The following is an 18,214-nucleotide window of genomic DNA, read 5'->3' on the forward strand; positions in this document are numbered from 1 at the left end:
AATGGAGGCTGAGCTTCTAAGACAACAGGTGCTGATAGTTCAGGCAATAATGACATGGACACTTGAACCACTTCCACATCTTCATTTGCAGCAGCTGTAGGCTGAGATGAAGAAACAACAATAGATCCTAACTGCAAGAGCTGACCAGGGGTGACCAATGATGGTATATATGTTTCCACATAAATAGAATTTGAAATCTCAATAACAGATGATACAACTTGAGAGGTACTTTGATAAGGCAACGTAGGGATTTTGCTTTTTTTGTTGCCAATTGGTGGTAGAATGGAATTTAATTCCGAACTAGAACTCATCAGAGGAGAAAGCGTTGGCAAACTAATATCAAGAGTAGCTAGAGGAAGGGCATAACTTGAAGCTTTGTTTGGCAATGAAGAAGGCAAGGGTTCTGATGCTAGTGGAGCAGAGGGTGCAGCAGGCAGAGAATATGGCAAAGTAGAGTGTTGAGTTAATCGATCAATGAAATAGGCCAAGAGGGGGGTGAATTGGCAATAAAAATTTCGGTGGAAGCTTTTGCAGAAAATTGAAAATATTTGCACAACGATTTAGAGTGGTTCGACTTTCTCAACCAAATTCTACATCCACTACCTTAGTTATCCACACTAAGGATTTTCCACAAATTCACTAATTTGTCTTTCTTTTGAGGATAAAGAGTAACCTTACAAATCCCTCAAGAATTATATCCCAAATTCTTGAAAACACTCTCTCCCAAAGAGAACAATACAAATTTTGCAAACTTACAAGAAAATTCTCACAATGAAAGATGTTTGCACAATTCTATAACAAAGAAAGAACACTCAAGAATAATACAATTGAACACAATAAGTGTTCTTGAAAGGAAAAATGAATATTGAATGAAATAGGCTTGAAAATGCTCAAACTTGAGGTTTGATGATTTTTCTTTGATTCTCTCTTGATTCTTGATAATTGTTATTAATCAATGGCTCCTAAGCTTGTTTAAATACTCCTTAGATCATTTTTGAACGTTAGGGGGATCATTAGTAGAGTTAATAGAGCCGTTAGTGTGTGAAAACAATTAATAAAACAACTTGGAGCATTGGGGGTATCGGTACCCCTGCATAGGGTATCGATACCCTGCTATGTAAAATTCAAATATTTCGACCGTTATCAGATAGGGGTATCGGTATCCTCCGAGCAATCTGTTATTTCTCGAAGCCAAATCTTACTTGGGGGTATCAGTACTCTCTAGGGGGTATCGGTACCCTCTGGACAATCTAGTTTTTCGTTTTAAGATTTATAAAGAAAATATTTTTGGCTCGATTAAGGCTTGAAATACTTTGTAAAATTATTTAAAAGATTAAAACACACTTTTACACTTGAGTAAGGATTGATTTTGACATTTGAAAAACTTGGAGTAATATTTTGATATTCTAATAGTTTGATCGAATATATACTTGAAAATGATTAGAAAATCTTGAAATCCAATAACATTTAATTTGTTATATCGAAAAATCAAAATGTTTTCAACAATCTCCCCCTTTTTGATATAACAAAACATTTGAGTAATTTTAAGATTTTCTATGAAAATAATTTTTGAAATCAAATTTTGAAATTACCCCCTTACTCTAATACTTTAAAAATAAATTAATCTCTCTTACTTTAATACTTCTCCCCCTTTTTGTTAAATCAAAAAGATATTAAAATAATTTTAAATAAGATTTTTGAAATTTAAGCCAATTGATAGATTAAGATTAAGCGTAAGCTGCTAAGATCACAATCAAGAGAAATGTTAGCCATTAGTTCCATAATTCAATATTCAAAAATAATGTGAAATGGTAAATTGGTCATATGTACTAATATGTAAATGATGTAAATGATGCAAAACATAAATCAAACCCAAATATATATAAATAAGTTCAAACATCCAAGACAAATAAAACATCCAAAATAGATCAATCCATAAACATCCAAAATGTTAAACAATTCAAAGCTATAAATCTGAAACTTAATCTTAAGCAGAATCGAAACTAGGCAAGGTCTACTCCATTGGAGGATCGGGAGGAGATAGATGTGTCCATATATTAGCCACATCTCGTGTAAATGAGTCGAGTCTATCGTCTATGCATTGAATCGATTATCCATTGCTTCACGATTAGCTCGAATTTCTTGTTAATTCTCCAATTGTTGAGTCCCCATAGAAAATAAATGGGGCTCTATGGATGTAAACCGTGAATCCATTGATGCATACCGGAAGTCGAATGTCTCATAAAAGATCGAAAATATGGAGGCATTTGATCCTCTTGTTGTGCTTGTTCCTCATGCTGCTCCGGCTCATCGTCGGGAACTTCGTCAATGTCTTGCATCAGCTGGTGAAGTTCAGGATCATCGTCCGCTACTGGTATAGGTGTAGGTCTTGAAGAACTATCTCCCGGTGTATGCTCAACAGATCGAACCCATTGCCCTATTTGCTTATCCTTTATCCATCCCGATTTTGTTAAGGAAATGAGGTTAATTTGATTTTTGAGAGGGATTGCGGCATCAAGGCTTACCCTAAGCTAGGCTTTGGCAAACAGATTACTTAGAATACAACCGTAAACTAGAGATGAACAAAGTTTCTTATTAGGAGCAAGGTTTACGGTTTCAACAATTCCAGCAAAGATAATCTGAGGTAGGTTTATTTTATTATTGTTTTGGATACAATGTATCCACCAAAGATCTAAGGCTCTAAGAGTGGAGTATTTTCCTCCGGATGGTCGAAACCACCAAGAAATCATCAAATGAAGAAAACGATCATGAAGATCTAATACACTCGCACTCTCCTTTCTTTTATAAGGAGTACCTACCATTTGTTTTTCATTGTCTAAGCCGACATTATCTAATCCAAATGTACGATCAATGTATTCCGGGTCAATATAGATGAATTTTCCTAGAAGGTAGTATCTAATTCCTAAGGTTTCGGTTTTATCACGGTTTTGGACACAAATATAATTGGAATAGAAGATTCGAACAAGTTGATGATAAATTATTAGTTCGAGTTCAAAAAGTTTATCAAATTTTCACTCTCATAGGGTAGGAAGATATTTAAAATCTATTTCTAACATAGTTTGAAGAGATGGGATTCGTTCCTCCTGGATTTTGTATGACTCAAAATATTGAGAATAACTGAAGAAGAGATTTTGTCTACGACCAGGTTCATTGAAGCACGAATCACGAATAGTTATATTAGGATCATCGAGATTAGGAAATTGTTGGATATGAGGTGGATTTAGAAGTGGGTTTGGCGGTTGGTTTGAACAACGAGAGGATGTTCTAGGGCGTTTTTGAGACATGACTAAGGAAATTGGAATAGAAAAGATTAACCTGCAAATTTTAGAACACATATATGCAATAATATCAATCCCAAAACTCAAATGAGTCCTCATTATTTCAAGGCTTTCTAAAATAATCCTAATGGGCAATTTTTGAAAACCAAGTTTGAAAACAAGGTTTGAAAATCAATATATGTATAATTTTTCATGAAAAAACATAATTAAATCAAAAACTTTTTTTTTAATTTCAAAATTTTAAAAAAAAATCTTGAAAAATCTTGTGTTTTTGATGAAATTAATTGTAGATTATAGTTCTAAACCAAAATCTAAGCAATGCCCAATGTTTATTTCAATCTAGAACTAATTAAAATTATGTTTAAAATTAATAAAATAGTGGGCTTAGAAAAGTTACCTTAAAAAGTGAAGATTAAGTTGATTTTGATGTTGTTTGCACGAAATTAATGATGATAGTAGGTTTAGGAGTTGAAATATGAAGTAATTTCGACTTATATTTGATGGTTTTGGCAAACATGGAGATTAGAGTGGAACAGATGAGTTGCACGGCATTAAGAGAAGAAAAGAGGGTTTGAGAGAAAGATGTTCATTTAGGCGTAATAAACCAGACCCCCTGGAGGGTATCGGTACCCACTTAAAGGGGGAATCAGTACCCATGCAATGGGGGTATCGATACCTAGCGCACCAAAATGTTAAAAATCTGTTTTTAAACAATTATAATGCTAAATTAACCAGCTCTAGTGGTATTGGCAACTCATATTATGAAAATTAACTATGTTCAATCAATCAAATCTATAATTACATTCTATTTGAACATATAATCAATTTTTACTAAGAATCATAAACTCCCCCTAACTAATAGAAAAAAATGCAATCAAAATAGTTATTTTTATAAGCATTTTTCATTTATCCTAAAAAGTGCTAAAATTATTTTAAACACTAAGTGAATATAAGTCAGTTAAACCTAATTCTCTCCTAAGTGTCCAAAATCTTTCTTTGTCTAAAGGTTTTGTAAAATATCCGCTAATTGGTGCAAAGTATCAACAAATTCTAGAACTACATCTTCCTTAGTGACATGGTCTCTAATGAAGTGATGTCTAATTTCAATGTGCTTAGTTCTAGAGTGTTGGATGGAATTTTTAGTGAGACAAATATCACTAGTATTGTCACACTTGATAGGTATGGTACCAACTTCAACTCCATAATCAAAAAGTTGTTGTTTCATCCATAAAACTTATGCACAACAACTACATGCTGAAATGTATTCCGCTTCAGTGGTAGATAATGCAACACAATTTTGTTTCTTTGAAAACCAAGAAATCAGCATATTTCCTAGGAATTGGCAAGTATCGGGGGTGCTTTTCCTATCTATTTTGCATCTTCCATAATCTACATCAGAGAAGGCATGCAAGCTAAAGCTAGTCTCTAGGATACCAAAGTCCTAAACTAGGAGTGTCCTTAAGGTATCTAAAGATCCTCTTAACAGCTAGTAAATGTGATTCCTTAGGGCATGATTGAAATCTAGCACATAAGTAAACACTAAACATAATGTTCGGTCTACTTGCGGTTAGATAGAGCAAAGAGCCAATCATTGACCTATACAATTTAACATCCACACATTTACCACCTTCATCTTTGTCAAGCTTTGTTGATGAGCTCATTGGAGTGGCACGAGGTTTCCCATTTTCCAGTCCAAACTTCTTGAGCATATCCTTGACGTACTTAACTTGATTGATGAAGATGTCATCTTTTCTTTGCTTGATTTGGAGTCCCAAGAAAAATGAGAGCTCCCCCATCATGCTCATCTCGAATTCACTTTGAATTAGCTTAGAAAATTCTTGGCAAAGAACATCAATAGTAAAACCAAATATTATATCATCAACATAAATTTGAACTACTAATAAATCTTTAACTTTATGCTTTAAAAACAATGTAGTGTCAACCTTCCCTTTTGAAAAACCTTTTTCAATTAAAAAGTTTGACAATCTTTCATACCAAGCTCTAGGATCTTGTTTTAAACCATAAAGCGCTTTTGTCAATTTAAAAACATGATTTGGAAATTTTGAATCTTCAAAACCAGAAGGTTGTTCTACATACACTTCTTCTTTTATAAAATCATTTAAAAATGCACTTTTAACATCCATTTGATACAGTTTAAATTCATTGAAACATACAAATGCTAATAACATTCTAATTGCTTCCATCCTAGCTACGAGAGCGTATGTTTTATCATAGTTTATGCCCTCTTCTTGAGTATACCCTTGAGCAACAAGTCTAGCCTTATTTCTCACTATATTACCACTTTCATCAAGCTTATTCCTAAATACCCATCTAGTACCTACAGTAGATTTATTACTAGGCCTTTCAACTAATGTCCATACTCTACTTCTCTTAAATTGATTTAACTCTTCTTGCATAGTCATAATCCAATGTTCATCATTTAATGCTTCTTTAATATTCTTAGGCTCTATGCATGAAATAAATGCAACATAATTACATATATTTCTAAGAGAAGATAGAGTTATTACCCCTTTGGATGTATCACCTATTATTTCACCATCCTTGACATAGTTGTATTCCCTTGGGTAAGAGACTTCCTTTCTTCAATGGTTGGATTCTCGAGAACATCATGAGTTTCCTCATCTTTTGTTTCTTCCTTTGATGATGGTTCTCCAAAGTCATGTCTAATGTCATTTGTGTTTATACTACCTACATCATCATTCACACAAGAATCCTTCCTTGGAAGGGGATTATCATCGAAAACAACATGTATAGACTCTTCTAAAACTAAAGTTCTTTTATTAAATACTCGATAAGCTTTAGAATTTAAGGAATAACCCAGAAAAATTCCTTCATCACTTTTAGCATCAAATTTGCCAAGATTTTCTTTACCGTTGTTTAAAACAAAACATTTACATCCAAAAGGATGAAAATAGCTAATGTTAGGCTTTTTATTTTTGAAAAGTTCATTTGGATTTTTCTTCAAAATAGGCCTAATCATTACTCTATTAATAACATAACAAGCGGTATTTGTGGCTTCCGCCTAAAAATATTTTGGCAAATTGTTTGCACACATCATGGTTCTAACCATTTTTTCCAAAGTTCAATTTTTTCTCTCAACAAATCCATTTTGTTGAGGAGTTCTAGGTGCTGAAAAATTATGGCTAATACCATTAGAATTACAAAATTCAGTAAATCCAAGATTTTCAAATTCAGTTCCATGATCATTCCTAACACTAGTTATAGAGTAACCTTTTTCGTTTGGATTACTTTTGAAAACGTGATGAATTTTTCTAATGATTCATCTTTAGTACTTAAAAATAGAACTCAAGTATATCTAGAATAGTCATCTACCTAGACAAATGCATATTGTTTTCCACTAGTAGTCCTAGATGGCCCAAAAAGATCTATATGGATCAATTGTAATACTCTACTAGTGGATACATCATTAATGGATTTAAAAGAAATTCGCTTTTGTTTTCCTTTAGCACAAGCATCACATATTTTATCATTATCAAATTTTAGTTTAGACAACCCTCGAACTAAATCTCCTTGAATTAGTCGTTGTAAAACACTCATACTAGCATGTCCTAGTCTCCTATGCCATAACCAACTATCATGTTCATCCTTAGCAACTATGCATAAATTAGTCATATCTATAGAATCTAAATGCACCATGTATATGTTTCATATTCTATGACCAACAAGCATAATCCGATTAGATGTAATGTCAACAACCTTACAACCACTAGTCTCAAATATGACATTGAATCCCTTATCGCATAATTGACTAATACTCAATAGATTATGCTTTAATCCATTCACATATAATACATTTTTAATTTGTATGGAAGAGGTATTACCTATATTACCTATACCTTCAATGTGACCTTTTGAATTATCACCAAAAGTCAGATATCCTCTATTTTTGGCGTTAAGCTCTATAAACCAGCTTTTGTCTCCGGTCATGTGTCTTGAGCATCCACTATCAAGGTACCATGAGTTTGAATTTGTTTCTCGTGCCTTGTAGCAATTCTCATTTTCCTACAAACATAGATTAATTTTTGATTTTTGGTACCCAAGTTCTTTTGGGTCCATATTCATTAGTCTTCAAAATTCTAGTCCCCTTAGGTATCCATTTGTGTAGGATATCCTTATCTTTAGTAGTAATGAGTTCTTTAGGAACCCATACACTTCTAACGATTTTTCCATTAGAGGTTATTCGGGGACCTCTATGATTGTAGTTTTTAAAACTTTTTCTAACAAAGTTGATTTTTAACTCTCTCTCATTTTCAAAATGTTTTAAATTAACCTTATTGAAAGAAGCTTTAAGATCATCAATTTTCTTTTGATGATCATCATTTACTCTTGAAAGTAAGCTATGCAAATCGATATTTTTCTTTTCAAATTCATCTAATTTGATTTGCAATTATTTGATCTTACTTTCTAGATCATTGTTGGTTTTGGACATAAGAATATTTTCATTTTTCAATTTTGAAATATTGTTTTTATATTTTGAAAATAAAGTCTTATAATCCGAAGCCAACCCATTATAATCCTCTAATAACTCATCATAAGATAAATCATTTAAATCAAATAAGTTAGAGGTTACCTGAGAGTTTTCCCCGATAGCCATTAAGCACAAGTTTGCAACTTCTTGTTCCTCTTCATTGGAACCTTCTTCACCACTCTATGTAGCCACATGAGCCTTGTGCTTCTTCTTTGATTGACCCTTTTTCTTCAATAGAGGGCAATCATATTTGACATGCCCCGGCTTTTTGAACTCATAGCAAATGATAGGGTCTTTCTCATTCGATTTATTTTTGAAGCCTTCATTGCGTTTGAATTTTCTTTTTCAGTTGGGCCTCATCAATTTTCTGAACCATTTGACAAATAATGCCATCTCATCGTCATCGTCATCTTCATCTGAATCACTCTTATCTTTTGTGGATTTGAGAGCAACTCCCATGTTCTTCTTCTTCTCCGTCTCTTTCTTTATCTAGTCCATCTTTTCGAGGCCTACCTCATCTTGAAGCATCATTTCACGATTGAGGAGAGAACTAATAAGCTCATCGAGAGTTAAAGATTTTAAGTTCTTAGCCTTGATGATCGTCGTCTTCTTTGATTGCCAAGATTTTGGAAGAGAGTAAACTAACTTCTTCACAAGCTTCTCATTTGGAATGATCTCTCCAAATGATTTGAGACCATTGATAATCGTGGAAAATCTATCCGTCATAGCTTTGATATCTTCATCCGGTTTCATCCTGAAATTTTCATAGCTATGAGTTAGAAGACTAATTTTTTTATTATTTTACCTCGTTTGTACCTTCATGAGTGACTTGTAGTTTATCCCATATTTCCTTGGCGGTTGTATAAGATGAAACTCTCCCGTATTCATCTGGTCTAAGAGCACAAAAAATAATATGGATAGCTTTGGAGTTGAGATGGAACATTTTGTCTCTCCTTCACTCCACAATCTTATATGAGTGGAGGGTTTGATGTATCTGTCTTCTATGATATTCCATGCTCCCATGTCACTTGCTTGAATGAAGTACATCATTCTATTTTTCAAATAAGCATAATTAGCTCCATCGAAGAAAGAGGCTTGTTGACGGGCAATGAATCAAGATCGAAGTCGTGGTTTAAAGTGGAGGCCATTGATGACTTGATTATCGATGTAACTCTTCCCGAATCTACTCAAGAGGTGATTAAACCTTCAAACGAGTCAAGCTCTGATACCAATTGTTGAGTTAATTGATCGACAGAATAGGCCAAGAGAGAGTGAATTGGCAATAAAAATTTTGGTGGAAGCTTTTATAGAAAATTGAAAATATTTGCACATCGATTTAGAGTTGTTCGACTTTCTCAACCAAAGTCTACGTCCACTACCTTAACTATCCACACTAAGGATTTTCCACAAATTCACTAATTTGTCTTTCTTTTGAGGACAAAGAGTAACCTTACAAATCCCTCAAGAATTATACCTCAAATTCTTGAGAACACTCTCTCCCAAAGAGAACAATACAAATTTTGCAAACTTACAAGAAAATTTTCACAAGGAAAGATGTTTGCACAATTTTAGAACAAAGAAAGAACACTCAATAATAATACAATTGAGCATAATAAGTGTTCTTGAAAGCAAAAATGAATATTGAATGAAATAGGCTTGAAAATGCTCAAATTTGAGGTTTGATGCTTTCTCTTTGATTCTCTCTTGATTCTTGATAATTGTTATTGATCAATGGCTCCTAAGCTTGTTTAAATACTTCTTGGATCATTTCTGAACGTTGGGATCATTAGTGGTGTTAATAGAGCCGTTAGTGTGTGAAAACAATTAATAAAACAGCTTGGAGCGTTGGGGGTATCGGTACCCCTGCATAGGGTATCGATACCCTGCTATGTAAAATTCAAATATTTCGACCGTTATTAGATGGGGGTATCGGTACCTCCTGGGGGGTATCAGTACCCTCCGAGCAATCTGTTATTTCTCGAAGCCAAATCTTACATGGGGTATCGGTACCCTCTGAGGGGTATCAGTACCCTCTGGACAATCTGGTTTTTTCGTTTTAAGATTTATAAAGAAAGTATTTTTGGCTCGATTAAGGCTCGAAATACTTTGTAAAATTGTTTAAAAGATTAAAACACAGTTTTACACTTGAGTAAGGATTGATTTTGATATTTGAAAAACTTAGAGTAATATTTTGATATTCGAATAGTTTGATCGAATATATATACTTGAAAATGATTAGAAAATCTTGAAATCCAATAACATTTAATTTGTTATATCGAAACATCAGAATGTTTTCAACATAGAAGATGATAAAGAAGTTAAAGGGAACCGGTACTGGAAGGAAGTAAAGAAGAAGGAATTTCAGGCAAGCTTGAAATGTGCAAGTTAGTGGGGCCAGTAGGCAAAGGAGCATTAAAATTAGGATACCGCATTGGTTGCTGCATGGAAGGAGGCACTGACAGCCCTGGAGAAGGCCGAAGCAATGATTGCTGGTGCATAGTATCGTTGCCAATACATTGGCATAGCAAGCCCACCGCCATTAACAGCTGGAGGTGGAGGCGATGCCCCCCATGACCCCATGTTCCCTCCAGGTTGATAAAGAGGCAGCGCCGCTTGAAAATTTGATCCTGCTAATCCCATTTGAGTAGTGTGTGGAGTAAGATCAGTCAAAGGTCCAACAGCAGCAGATGGCATGCTTGTAGCAGTTGAAACTGGGGGTGGAAAGTGAGACTGCAAGGATATGAAAAGCTTCAGGATTTGATATGTCAAACTTTGAATTAACATTTCATTTTTTGTTCTTAAACTGGATAATTGCGGGATCATTATTTATGGGTGGGGTAGGATGTGCAGGTGGTGAAGATTTAACCTGTAATTCCTGCAAAAGCAAGTAAAAAGACATTTCATTAGTTATATGTAATTATGTATGCCTTGATGAACTTGATTAGCTTTTAAGTGAAGAAACAGTAACAAATCTTTAAGCATAAAAAAAATCAATACCTTAATGTCACTCCCACGGAACAATATGTACTCAAACTTTATCACTTGGGGTACTTGGAGACCATCCTTTTTCCTTCCTTCAGTTCCAAACGATCGTACTGCCCGTGCAAACATAAAAGAATAAGCATGTACTATGAATCCAAAATAACAATCCACAAGGAATCATAACAACCAAATTACACCAACAAATAGTTGAATTTGGTAAATACGAGTTATGCCCAATCACTAATTTTACGATCAAATACATTTTCTTTAATATAAAATATTTTCTAAGAAAATAAAAATAGCCTATATCTTTTAGAACCAAACGGATCCTTAATGTTTGAGATTTTGTGATACATCTATAATATCAGTGACTAAAATATGATTATTCAAAAAATGAGTGATCAAAATAGAAAGAAAATCAAATAAAATAGTCCTCCGGTATACTTTTCTCTTTCTTTTAGAACCAAAAGAAATCTGCCCCACGCTTCAAAGTGTTTATTTTTGACGCCACCACTAGGGTTTCCGCCAGGGTAATTTGCTTTCAGTTTCGCCCCCACAATCAGGTTCTTGGTGACATGCTCACGCCTCGAAGGAAGGCGTGGCCTGCATTAACTCTAACTCCGCCCACTGAGCCGCAAGCGGTTGGGGCGCCGAACACTAGCAGTGGTGGCATTCACGGTAAGGGAAAAGCTGTTGCTTTTGTCCATGATGCTAAGAAACTACCACCGTCTCCTGTTGCTTCTCTTAGCGGCAAGGTCCCTTTGAACGTTGGGGCTGAATACGAGGACATGGGGGATTGGAGGCGGTTCAAGGAAGCCGGGTTGTTGGATGAAACCGCTTTGGAAAGGCGGGACCATGAGGCCCTTGTCGAAAGACTCTCCAACCTCGAAGGGGAGGTAAGTTGTTATTATTTTTACAGCTTTTGCTTTTAGTTTAAATGTCTTTGTTGTAATCATCCGCTGCATAACCTAGTTTATTGAATGACAGCCTTTTCTCTAGAAATTTAAAATAAAGTGAATATTTTGGTGCAAAAAGCAATCCATATCTGTGTAGGATGTACATACTTGAGCTTAAATGCTACTTAGAGGAAAATCTGTCATATTTTGGGCGGCCATTTTGTGATTTGAAAACATAAGGAAAATCTGGCGAAGCATTTATCTTTCCGTTGAATTTCACTTGGCTGCCGTCTTTTGTGATCCAAATGTATAACGTAGATGGTCATGCTTCATTCTTAATTGGTGCAGCATTGATCTTTTTTTGTTCTTTCTTTTATTTAGCCGTGGGTTATTATTAAGTGTATCATCTCAGTTGGTTATGCAGTTGACTTTGTATGGTTGAGCTTTATTCTTTATATGTTGTGAGATTATGTTGAGTCCTTTATTGCAGCTGCACATATAAAGGTTGCTAAATATCTTTTCATTGCTTGATTTGTATTTCTCTGTAGCTTTTTAATTACCAGTACAATATGGGGCTGCTCCTCATTGAGAAAAAAGAATCGACTTCGAAGTGTGATGGATTAAAGCAAGAACTTGCTGAAGTTGAGGAGATGCTCAGACGTGAGCAGGCAGCAAACATGATTGCATTTTCTGAAGTTGAAAAACGAGCGGAGAACTTGGCAAAAGCCTTAGCTGCTGAAAAGCAGTGTGTGGTAGATGTATGCCCTTTCTTCCATTTTTTCCCTTTATACAATTGAATATAATGTTTCTTTTTAGAAGCATCCTTAATACTCATTATTTGTTTACTTGTCTAACCCTCTGTCTTTCTAACTCATTGAAATTGGTATCATGGTGATCTGTTGTTGCAGCTTGAAAAAGCATTGTGTGGTATTCAAGAAGAACATGTCCAGGCTAAGCTTAGTTCTGATACAAAGTTGGCCAATGCAAATGCATTGATTTCCGGAATTGAAGGAAAATCTTTAGAGGTGGAAAAAAAGCTTTGTGATGCTGATATTAGGCTTGCAGAGGCGAATAGAAAAAGTTCAGAATTGGAAATGAAATTGCGAGAGATGGAGTCTCGTGAAAGTGTGCTTAAAAGAGATCGCCTCTCCTTAGTTTCAGAGTATCTCTCATTCAACTTTTTAATATATGTTTAAATGGTTGCTTTGACTTGAACTTTATTGGATTAAGCTCACTTCTCATGACAAATTTCTCTCACTATGCATTTGGAACTGCTTCTAGACGAGAAGCACATCAGACCACATTTTACAAACAAAGAGAAGACTTGATTGAGTGGGAGAAGAGGCTAAAAAAAGGAGAAGAGAGGTTGACTGAATTTCGGAGAACCCTCAACCAGAGGGAGGAAAAGACAAATGAGAAAGAAAGGCTTTTCAAGAAGAAAGAGAAGGGCCTTGAAGAGTTGCAAAATAAGATTGATTTATCCACATTGAAGTTAAAGGAGATGGAAGATGATATGGGCAAACGTTCTGCAGAATTGGTTTCAAAAGAGAAGGTGGGTTTTGTGCCTCATTTAGTGACTATTTCATTCTGATTTTGTTCCTGAATTCTGATTATTGCAGTTTGTTAAATATTGTAGGAAGCTGACTCTGTGAGAGGTACCCTAGAGGCAAAAGAGAAGGATCTAGTTGCATCGGAAGAAATGCTAACTGCTAGAGAAAGGGTGAGATAAAATACTTGTCATTTTATCTGGGTTCATAAACAATGCAAAAGAATTCAACATTTCCTTGATAATCTTAAATCTGGCTTCATCTCTTCTTGTTCCTTTTTTGGCTTCAATATCTGTGATATTTTACCGTTTCTCTTGGCACCTTGTATTGTGTTATGCACTTTCCATGCATAAGAAACACACTGTGCATGCATAAATCTTTGCTGGTTGTGAGACACTTTTTATTAGGCAAACATCATTTGAGAGAATCGGCATGCTATTAATGGGATCATGAGGAATTTGGTGGCACATTAGCTAGATTGTGATGTCCTATTTTTAGGTATGAGACCTTAAGACTTGAAAGTAATGACAATGATGCTAAAATTTTCTTCACACTTCAGTTCAGTCAAGGTTTAAAAGTTTCCATGATGATTGTAGGTAACTCCTTTTTCTCGATACATGTGAAGAATTGCAATTAGTTTCTACAAATTTGATAATTGATTATATATTCACATCACGTGCTCTATTATAGTTGCAAGTTGCAATGTTCCTATTTTATGAGGCAAGCAACAAAGTCTGAAAAATTGCCTTGGTTTTAAAAAGCGCACCTTAGGCGTGCGCCAGGCGCTGGAAAAATCGCCTCCGAAGGTACAGGCGCAGTGCATAATGGCAGGTGCGCGCTTTTGGCGCTTTTATATGCAGTCGAAGGCGCAGCGCTTTTGCGCCTTGCGAGGGGGAGAGATTTAACTGAAAATAGGAAGGAAAAAATGGAAGAAAACTAAAGGAAAAGAAGAAGATTAGGTGCAGTAGAACGGCGGCGGAAAAGTTGAAGAGAATGGCAGCAGAAAGGTTGAAGAGAATGGCACTTTATTTCATTTATCACATGTTTTAATTCCCTTAACCCTAGTCGTAGCCCATATAGTTTAACCTATAAGCAGCCCAAATCTATAGCCCAACTCTAATATATATTTATTTATAACAAGTCCGTGATAAATCTTCCACCATTTGCCTGTTTTTAACCAAAAAAAGTGCACTGTTTATATTATATATTTGTGCTTTTTTAATTAATTAATTTAATAATATATATAATTAATTTGAAATAATAAAATATTAAATTAAATAGTATTTACGTAATAATTTTTTATTAAATATAACAAGTATTTTTTTATAATAATTTAGAGTTATATTTAGATTTTAAATTGATAATAAAATTAATTTTTATCATTTAAAAATTAATTCTTTAGGATGGGACAAGCAATGGTGAAGGGATAGAGTGTGGGAAAGAGTTGCTTCATGAGTGAATTGGTGAGTAATGAGGGTAGATATTGTCTAGAATTTATTTATAAATCTTTTAGCATAAAATGTTCGCCTCGCATACGGGAGGCGCGCGCCTGCACCTTGCGCCTATGCACCAGGGACCTTTTGCGCCTCGGTGCGCCTTGCGCCCTTAAAAACCAAGTTGCCAAGTATTCTATATGGCAGAGATGCGTAGGTCTTTCTTTTACTTGTATAAAGCTACATTGTTGAATATACTAGTCTTTTATTGTATGCATGTGCATACTTTTATGCCCCCCCTTTTCCTGTCTATGGTCCCCTTTTGGCTTGTTTGGTTGGTATAAATCTGTGAATATGGCGATGGACGTATGCATTATTTATTTCATTGTCGAATATTTTAGCCTTTTATTGTATGCATTCTTTAAATAGTGTGAGAATAATCTTACTTTCCCTTTTGCTGAGAATCAGCTGGTTATATTATTTAATGATTTTTATTCTGCAGCCTCAAGTTCTTTAACTCCTTGGGTCTTTATAGGTTGAGATTCAGAAACTTGTTGATGAGCAAAGGGTTATTCTAGATGCTAAAATGCAGGAGTTTGAATTGGAACTGGAAGAAAAGAGGAAGCCTGTTGATGAGGAACTAGAAAGCAAGATACATAAAGTAAAGCAGCAGGAAGTTGAAGTTAACCACAAGGAAGAAAAGTTCGGGAAGCAAGAACAGGCACTGGATAAGAAGTTGGAGAGAATGAAGGAGAAAGAAAAGGACCTTGAGGTAAGGTTGAAAACGGTCAAGGGAAAAGAGAAATTTGTGAAAATTGAGGAGAAAAGGTTGGAGTCGGAAAAACAACAGCTGTACACTGCTAGAGAGAACTTACAGGCTCTCAAAGATGAGATTGATAAGATAGGTTCTGAAACTAGTAGGCAAGAGTTACAAATTCGAGAAGAGTCTGAAAAGCTTAAAATTACCGTACAGGATAGAGCTGAACATATCCGCTTACAATCTGAATTAAAGCAGCAGATAGTCAACTGCAGACGTCAGGAAGAGTTACTTTTGAAGAAACATGAAGACCTCAAACAGCAAAGGGAAAATTTTGAGAAAGAGTGGGATGTTTTGGATGAAAAAAGAGCTGAAATCATTAAGCTGCAAAAGCAAATGATGAAGAAAAGGATAAGTTTGAGAAGTTGCAGCATTCAGAAGAAGAAAGATTGAAGAAAGAAGAATCTGCTATTCAAGATTTTATTTCTAGGGAGATGGAATCAGTCAGGCTGCAGCAAGAATCATTTGAAGCCACTATGAAGCATGAGAAATCAATTTTACTGGAAGAAGCTCAGAATGAGCGAATTAAAATTCTTCAAGATTTTGAGGTGCAGAAAATGAATCTTGAAACTGATATGCATGATAGATTTGATCAAATGAAGAAAGATCTGCAGGAAAGGATTGGCACATTTGAAGAGGTCAAAGAGAAGGAACTTGCTAGTTTGAGATGCTCAAAAGAAGATGCTGAGAGGGAAATGGAAGAACTAAAATCTGCTAGGTGTGCTGTAGAAAAGGGAAAAAATGAAGTTGCAGTTAACAGGGATAAGCTGAAACAGCAGCAGCTAGAAATGCGGAAGGATATTGATGAACTTGGTATCCTTAGCAGCAAGCTCAAAGACCAGCGACTACTGTTTATCCGCGAAAGACAGAGCTTCCTTGAATTTGTTGAGAAGTGCAAGTCATGCAAGAACTGTGGAGAAGCAACAAGGGACTTCATACTCTCTAATTCCCAAATTCCTGATTTTCAGAATTGGGAAATTCCTCCTCTTCCTCGACGTGCTGATGTAACCTTAAGCCATCATCAAAGTGATATAGGTGGTTCTGGTGTTACTAACATCAAGAGATCTGAAGCTGATTCCACATGTCCAGAATCTGCTGGGCGCGTGTCCTGGCTTCGCAAATGCACTACAAAGATTTTTAGCATTTCACCGACTAAGAGAAATGTAAGTGAAGCTGAAGGGCCTGGTATGCTTACTGCTAAAGGAGCTGGTATTCGAGAAGAGGCAGGAGAGCAGTATTTAGGGATGACAGTTGACTCTATTTGTAACAATTGCTCCAATCTAATACAATTAGAGAGGTAGGTGATGGATCTGTCCCATCTGCTGATCATAGCTTTAATGAGAGTAAAGTGCAAGAAATTCCAGAAGAATCTCTGCAGTCAGAGCAGAAGAGTGATCACCACAAACCTAGAAGGAAATCTAAATCTGGACTAGGCGGAACACGCTCAGTGAAGGCTGTAGTTGAAGAAGCAAAACTATTCCTTGACAAAAGCCCTGAAGAATCTGAGCCTAGTAAGAGGGTGAAGCCACATGAAATCAGTCATGTCAGTGAAGAAAGTGGTGGTGTTTCTAGTCTTAGTGCCAAGGGGGCAGGAGCACGCAGTAATGCAAGAAAGCGGCAACGCTCACAAAATTCCAAAGTTAGAGACAGTGAGTTGGAAGCAGCAGAAAGTGAAGGACACTCTGAGAGTGTCACGGCTGGTGGGAGAAAGAAGAGACGACAAACAGTTGCTCCAGGTCTCCAAACCCCAGGAGAAAACAGATACAATCTCAGGCGACACAAGGATTAAGTTCCATTTTATTGTATATGTAATATTCTCAATGACGTCTAGTAATACGTTGTACAATGTTGCCTTTAATGTGTTTTGATGCTTTGACTGGATTCACATAAGTTTCCCCTTTAATTAATTAAAAGGGGAGAAATGGTAATTTGTTGTTTTATAGAATTCTCTTTTAAAAAAAATTATTCTGAACTTTTTTAAGTGCTAAAGCCTGCCTTTGAGCAATAAAGTTGCTTGTGCTGAGCCTGTAACTGGATTGGCTGTTAATATTGAAATAAAATGAGTTTATCAGCCCTTTTGAGGGTCTTCTGCAAATCAGATGGTTCTGCTACCACGCTTTCCTGGACCAGAAATTACATGTTTGGAAGGAAAAGTGGACTGCCAAGCATTAGCTGTTAAATTGCTTTGCTGCGCTTATTTCTTTCATTTTTTAGGGGAAAAATGAAGCTGAAATATAGTATATGATATTATATAACAGTATACGCTACATGTTATAAATATATAAATATGAATAAATTGAGTTAAATTCTTTCATCTGCAGTTCCAGTCCTGTCTAAAGAGCTGTTTAGGATTCAAATAAACAATTGAAGTTTAGGGATTCGGTCATACTGTTTGGCTGCATATAATAGTGTTACAAGTGGAATTAAGGTTTAAAAATGGTAAAAAGAAAAACTTGTTGATTTGTTCAGATTTGAATACAATGGTACATACATACCAAGACGAATAAAAAAGTTGTCCACAACATAAAGTTTCAAGTTTCCAGTTTTTTATTCATTACATTGAATGTTATGAATGCTAAGATCTGTGTTCAGGTGTTGGGGAATCTTAACAATACTGGAATGCCTAATTACTGACCCCCCTCTTTCAATTTGCATGCAACTCTTATTAAAAAAAAAAACCGCCGTTGTCGGGTATCGAACCCGGGTTACCCGCGTGACAGGCGGGTATAC

At 35.4% G+C, this 18,214-nt stretch overlaps 1 protein-coding gene and 1 pseudogene across 1 annotated transcript; one reads left to right on the plus strand and one right to left on the minus strand.

Moving 5' to 3' along the window:
• Positions 1-10,197: 10,197 nt before the first annotated feature.
• Positions 10,198-10,958, minus strand: LOC120121992 (protein decapping 5-like). The gene is made up of 3 exons (XM_039141254.1): positions 10,807-10,958; positions 10,613-10,684; positions 10,198-10,539 (listed from the first exon to the last, which is right to left on the minus strand). The coding sequence occupies exons 1-3, from the start codon at positions 10,918-10,920 to the stop codon at positions 10,228-10,230; spliced, it is 498 nt and encodes a 165-aa protein (XP_038997185.1). The 5' UTR covers positions 10,921-10,958; the 3' UTR covers positions 10,198-10,227.
• Positions 10,959-11,266: 308 nt separating this feature from the next.
• LOC120121997 lies at positions 11,267-17,465 on the plus strand (annotated as a pseudogene).
• Positions 17,466-18,214: the final 749 nt, after the last annotated feature.

This window comes from Hibiscus syriacus, unplaced genomic scaffold (assembly GCF_006381635.1).
Source record: "Hibiscus syriacus cultivar Baekdansim isolate YM2019G1 unplaced genomic scaffold, ASM638163v2 tig00110384_pilon, whole genome shotgun sequence".
Taxonomy (NCBI): Eukaryota; Viridiplantae; Streptophyta; class Magnoliopsida; order Malvales; family Malvaceae; genus Hibiscus; species Hibiscus syriacus.